Below are 6,387 nucleotides of genomic sequence, written 5' to 3' on the forward strand. Positions count from 1 at the left end.
GGTTTATAAGGAGAACATGGAGCTGAAGATTAATAAAATTCACTGATGTTGGCATTTCTTTTCTTCATTTTGGAATCTTGTTATAGTTGCGACACAATCTGAATATTTGGTAATAGATTTTGATCATCTGACAAAGTGAGTATTAATATGTGAAGATTATACTCTGTTAATTGTTATTTCCAGTTTCTCATGCTGCAACACAACATATCAAAATGATTCATTTAGTTGTTTCATGGGGTACTTTTTTATTGAGCAATATGAACAGCTTCAATAATCATTACTTTTTATAGGAAAAAGTAGGTGATACCACGTCTGCCAGGCGAGCCCGGCTCAGTGGAGGCTGATCCCAGGATGTTACCAACCAACACAGAAGAACTTGAAAAAAGGACAAAGGGCTGAGGAAAAAAAAAAAAAAGCTGGAAGGAAGAAATAGGCGAGCAGAGTCAAGAGTCTCTTGGTGAGCGGCTGTTTCCTCTGCACGCCTGTCAGCTGGCTCGATTGCACATGAATGGTCACGAGATAAACTTCAGATTGTCCCTGTTTACTTCTGTGCAGGGATCATGCTGTCAATGGCCTCTCCCTTTTCCAGCTTCTTCTCCATCTCAACCATGAGCTTGACACCATCAACCACCAGCTGGACCTGTGACACCTCAGAGGAGCCCAGGCGATCGGCGTTAGAGATGTCGAACACACCACCCACGGAGGCAGTGTCCACACCACCTAAAGAGGACAAAGGACAAGACATGAGATTGAGATTACGCATCGTACCTTCCAACTCAGAATGCTGTAAAAATCTCAGTGGAGATCTTAATGGGCATGTCGAGCTAAAGAGTGGATCAAATGTGTACCTGTGCCACGCTTCTGCAGACGCAGCCTGGTGAGAATCTCATCAAACTTGGCGTGCGTGCTCAGCTTGGCAAGCTTGACGTGGACACCTCCACGCAGGCCAGTACCCAGGTTGGAGGGGCAGGTCAGGATGTAGCCGAGATGCTCGTTCCACATGAAGCCGTGGTTGTGCTTCTTGAAGATCTCCTCAATCTGGAAGATAAGACAATGGAAGAGTCAGAGGAACATCCAGCAGTGATCCACTCTGCTTTCACTCTTGTTTTGACCTTGTTCTATTTGTTTCTACCTTCTGCAGGCCAACACAGAAACGCTTGAAGACCTCCCTCATGTTGCCGCCCTTCTGCATGGAGATGACACGCAGGTGATCCTCCTCGTTCACCCAGACCAGGAAGGTCTTGTTGTCGTTGTGCCTGCATGGAGATGGATGCAAAGGATCAGCAAACAGTAAAACACACAGGTGATGCAGAAACATAATGAGCGTTAATCCATAATGAGAGTTTTGAAAAGTGTTTTCACAGCTGGCCTATCGGTCATACTCACATGATGCCTCTGCCGTCGGGCCAGTCACGGGCCATGCCAGCGCAGGTCAGCAGGGGAGAGACGGGCTTGTCAAACAGGAAGTGATCATTGATCAGCTGCTCCTGCTCGGCATCAGTCATGGACTTCAGGGGGTAGTACTTTCCCTTGAACTCGCCATCCAGGCTGGTCAGAGCTGGAGAGACAGATGTACAATTAGGAGACTGAATGTTCTTTTGCGAGCGATCTCGACAGGAAATACTAAGCTATGGGAGCTTTTGTTGAGTGTCTTCTGTCACTTAACATGACGTTTTACTGATTTAGCATTAAATGAACAAGCAGAACAAGAGGGTTTTCCCTTGTTGGGTCACTGTATCTTGTCTTATCCTAAAATGGCACTTTCCTTTTGCTGTGTCCCATTGTTTGGGAAAGGGTACTTATTGACAGCTTACTGACAATATTTTGCATACTCAAACTAATAATAACTTACCCTCAACGGACAGCTTCTCAATGCCTCTGCGCTCCCCACGGCTGTTGTGGGGGGGAAGGGTGAATCCCTTGATGCTGCGGCCAGTACGGACACGGCTGGACAGAACATAGTTGGGGTCCAGGTCGTCACCACCCTAATGACAAAATGATCACGTCCGATTACAAAGTGAAAGGGAGGCCACAAAGCACTGGGCATCATCAGGTGATTAGTTCCTATTTGTCTAGTTGAAATTATTTAAATCAATGAAACTATGCAGTGTATCATCTGAAAGTCTTATCCATTGAGTCTTATTTTGCTCTAGTGATTTCTATGTTTCTAAGAGTCTTTACTTAATGAACTATAGTGCTGAAACTGAGGCACTGCACCTTCAGGTTCTCAAAGTTCAGGTCGGTCTTGTGCTTGTCAGTGGGCTTGTATCCATTATGACGGTCGGCGATGACTGGGTCAAACAGATCCTTGAAGACCTCGTAGGACTCCTCATCACCAGCAACGCAGCCAACAGTCATGATGAAGGGGTGACCTGAAGGCATGGTGCGAATAGGAAAGCAGTAGTTAGAAGATGGGAGGGAAGATGAGAGATGTTGTACAGTGTGAGACAAGTGTGAGAACTTATTTTGGTTATGTAATTCACAGATAAACATAGAAATGCTCAACATGCATGCCGTTTTGTTTCAGTTATAAGAGTTATGTGTCTGTAAAAATGGTTCTTTGTCTAAATGGGTTAGGGTCTGTCTTGACTCACCGGGGTTGTCGACACCAGTCTGGATGACATCATCCACGGTGAAGCCACTGGGTGTCTGCTTGTCCCTTATCTTGCCATACATTTCCTTGGTCAGGAGCTTGGCCATGTGGTTGTTGTGCTTGGACAGGTCGGGGAACTCATCCTCAACTTTGTAGTTGAGTTTGAAGTTGTTGTGGGTGTTTCCGAAAGGCATGATTGCTTTCTAACACTGCAAAGATAGGGAGACACAGGATGAATGAACTTGATTAGAGGCTTGGGATAATCAAAAGTCAATTCATCCTAATCTGACACTGTGATCTGAACATCTACAAAAGCAAAACTTTGGAGGTATGGAATATTCTTCAAGACAGCTGCAGAGTTTCGGTTGAATCAGAGGAATCCTGCTAACAAGTGTCACTCAATTCTGGACGGCTCAGATTTCCCATTGAAATAGAGGAGGGGAGGAGCGCGTGTTGGCTGGGTATTTTTAGCATCAGCACATCTGACTGCATACCATTTCTTAAAAATGTACTCAGCATGTACAAGAAGTATTTTAATTCTCTTGGCACATGCACAACCCCAGTACTCCAATTTACATGTTGACACATAAGTACACATGAAGAAGTCTTTGCTTTTGAAAACCTCTTCTTTGTATCACACTTGTAGCACCTGCCGATTCAAACACGGAAAGTTCTCACTATGCTGAACTCCTCTCAGAAGTCTGAGCAGCTGCTTCCCCTCAGTCCACTCCACTATGCTCTATTTACTTCTAACTATCCATACATGTGACCTTTTTGTCATTTGTTGTCAGACTGACGCATGCAATGGTGCACTTGTGACATCACATGAAATACAATCTGTAGCATTTTGGTTATAAGCCAAATTTGAATTTTTTTTGAAACTTTTTTGATGCAGTTATCACTTGGCTAAAAAACAATTGTCTTGCTAGGTTGCAGCCCAAAAGGCCATCTCAAAATGTTACTCTTAAATGGCTAAACTTGAATGACTGGACTTCAGTCTGTTGCATGTCTTAATCTGTGAAGCACCTGTCGTCATAAATCAGCATCCAGGGAACCATTTGCAGAGTGCATAAATATATGTATTGATACAAGTTAATACCACAGCGATGCAGCTCCCACTACGTTAAAAACATCATGTTCACACGTATTTTCATTTGAAAACATCATTGAGAATAAACTGACCAAATTGAATGACCTCTTATACTCAGTAGGTCTCTTTTTTCCAAAAATGCATCATATGGATTCAAACAACCCTCTTTGACTTTGAATCCAAAACCCTTCATCACAGAGAAAAGCAGCCAAAAAATAGTTATTTCCTCCTTTCTGATTGTTTGATTGGTTCTCCAAATTGCCATGTCTCCAAATATCTGCTCCTCCTTCTTTAACTCTAAAAAACAAATCATCTCGGAGATATTTATTTACCTTCACAGCAGACAAGAACAGAGGTAACAGTCCTTGGGATCAGATTCTGTTCACACAGCCAAAATAGGGTCACCCAACGCTGGAGGTCTTTACTCCCTGTTTATATACCCGGCAGGGACTCAGCCATTGGCTAGTCCATTTTAGTGCCTGCTGCGCCCTTATTGGCCAGATCCTCTGCACTGAACAGTTTATGAAAGGGACGCATTTACATCTCAGACATCCAAGATGGGCACTGCAGCTGTACCCTCACCCCCCTTTCCCCCCTCACCTCCCTCACCCACCCTTGGCCAATACATAACACCAGACGGGGGGAGTATCTGAGAGGAGGGGGGGGTCACAAGGGTGGGTGAGAGGTGGTGTTGGGGGGAATTGAAGCAACTGAAAAAAGCTGAGCTTAATTTTTGCCAACCATGGCGTGAAGATCAGGGGCCTTTGTGTGAGACGTGACGGGTGGAAAGACTTTGTAGTCAAATGACTGCCATGTAGAAACAGAGAAACAAGAAACATTTTCTCCAGCAGATGGGAGTCAGAGTTAACGCTGACTGACATCTGGTTCGGAGGACTGACAGAGTGTGTCAACCCTAAATGGTTACCATTTGATGGATTCTTCCTTGATGATGAGTAATGACCCTTTGAAGGAAGAATGGTCAGTTTTGCTCCACGGACAGTATGGATCTACTGTATTCATCAGCAGCAGCTTGTCTGGGCAAATGAACTGGCTCCAGTTTCAAACAAAAAGGAGGAAGATTATTTATGGAAACTATTGACATAAATAAATTAAAATTATGGGAAAATCTGTGAAATCATTAATTGGTGGTTGCATGGATAAGTGAACAATGTTCTGAAAACTAAGAAAGGAGAGAGAGAGGGAATGACGACCTCCACTCCATTGCTTGGTTTCTTCCTGAAAGGGGAGGAGAAAAGAGAGCGAGCAGAGAAGGGAAGCACGAGGCGTCGTCACAATTGTCACTTGCTTTTCGGGAGCGCAATTTGACTTTTCAGGATCAGACTAAATCGAAATGTAATTTTGATTGCTGCTAAAGTTTCTTAATAACTTTCAAATGTTATTTTGAAATCAATACTGTTATGTGAATAGACTTTTTGTACACAGAATCAAAACAAAATAAAAAAATGTGCAGCTATTGTATTGGATAGCATTAGATTGTGCAGATAATGTTGCTGTGTTCACCCTCTCTATGTTGACCCCCACTGAGTCAGTCCGGCTCTAATTAATATGGCAATTATCAGACATTGAATCTCTGAAGGGAATACTGAGTGTAGAATAGAATGTTAAAGATGAAATATGATGCCGTCTTTGACATTAGCTTCATTAGCGTTCCTTCTTTGATACCATATTGTGTCAAATGTCTCACACTGTTACCAATGCTTATACTCAGCAGCTGCTTCATGAATTGCTTCAACACAGTTTTGTCATGAAGTATTGAAAGACATTTGTATTTCATGGAGTTTGCAGTATTGTCATGGCTTTTTTGTTTTTGTCTAGGTTAATGGCTTCCAGTCAAACTAAGCCTGGCAATCCCTGATCCAAAAAAAAAAGGTTTTAACATTAATTGTGCTTAACAATACAGAAAATCCTCAATTACTATTAGTCGATAAAAGAACAAAATGCCTATTTTTCATCATTCAGACTAACTTTCCACTTTTACAAATGAATTCAACTCAAATATGTATGTTTAAAAAGTATACCTCTTGGCCTTATTATAATAAAATCACCACAGCCGGCTGTCTTAGCCAGAGAAAGTAACAGATTTGTTAAACGGGAATCCATATCTGCCAGATTTTCCAGACAAGCTAAACCTCAACCACCTTTTTCAGAAACACCACTCTAGTTGGCCTGCACCCAAAGTAAAAGTAACTCATCAAATCTAAATCTATTGACACTGGAGATAAAGTTTGTGATGACATCACTGTTGTTGTCATACTACAAGTACAAGAAAAATGCTAAAATACTTAAGCTTTAGTAACAATTAAAATGGGCCGTTTTCACAGGCACTGGTCCAAGAAGGAGGCCATCCCAACCAGCAGCTGTGTTTCTGTGGGATGTCCCGTCTCTGATGGCAGCTGACTGGCTCACACCTGCTTCTTCCAGTCCCCAGTATCATTACAACCAGCCCCGCCTTCCCAAACGTCCAACCCAACCCTGCCACATACTTCAAGCCTACACTTCTGACCTTCTGACCTCACACATGTATGTTCTCTAATACTCTCCTACTCCTGTTGTATTTTCTCTTTCCTCTTCTTCTGCTTTTGTTACGCTTGTGTCTAGAGATGTAAGCTGTGTAGGTGACGGCTGGTCACTGGTGCACTGTCCTGAATTGAAACCATGTCTCCTGTTACACAGCTGTCTGCTG

At 42.9% G+C, this 6,387-nt stretch overlaps 1 protein-coding gene across 1 annotated transcript; it reads right to left on the reverse strand.

Moving 5' to 3' along the window:
* Nucleotides 1-220: 220 nt before the first annotated feature.
* On the reverse strand, nt 221-4,173 carry ckma (creatine kinase, muscle a). Its single transcript, XM_029448928.1, has 8 exons — nt 4,016-4,173; nt 2,595-2,802; nt 2,218-2,372; nt 1,853-1,985; nt 1,387-1,558; nt 1,133-1,256; nt 849-1,038; nt 221-720 (listed from the first exon to the last, which is right to left on the reverse strand). The coding sequence occupies exons 2-8, from the start codon at nt 2,785-2,787 to the stop codon at nt 542-544; spliced, it is 1,146 nt and encodes a 381-aa protein (XP_029304788.1). The 5' UTR covers nt 2,788-2,802; nt 4,016-4,173; the 3' UTR covers nt 221-541.
* Nucleotides 4,174-6,387: the final 2,214 nt, after the last annotated feature.

Source organism: Cottoperca gobio, chromosome 14, assembly GCF_900634415.1.
Source record: "Cottoperca gobio chromosome 14, fCotGob3.1, whole genome shotgun sequence".
Taxonomy (NCBI): Eukaryota; Metazoa; Chordata; class Actinopteri; order Perciformes; family Bovichtidae; genus Cottoperca; species Cottoperca gobio.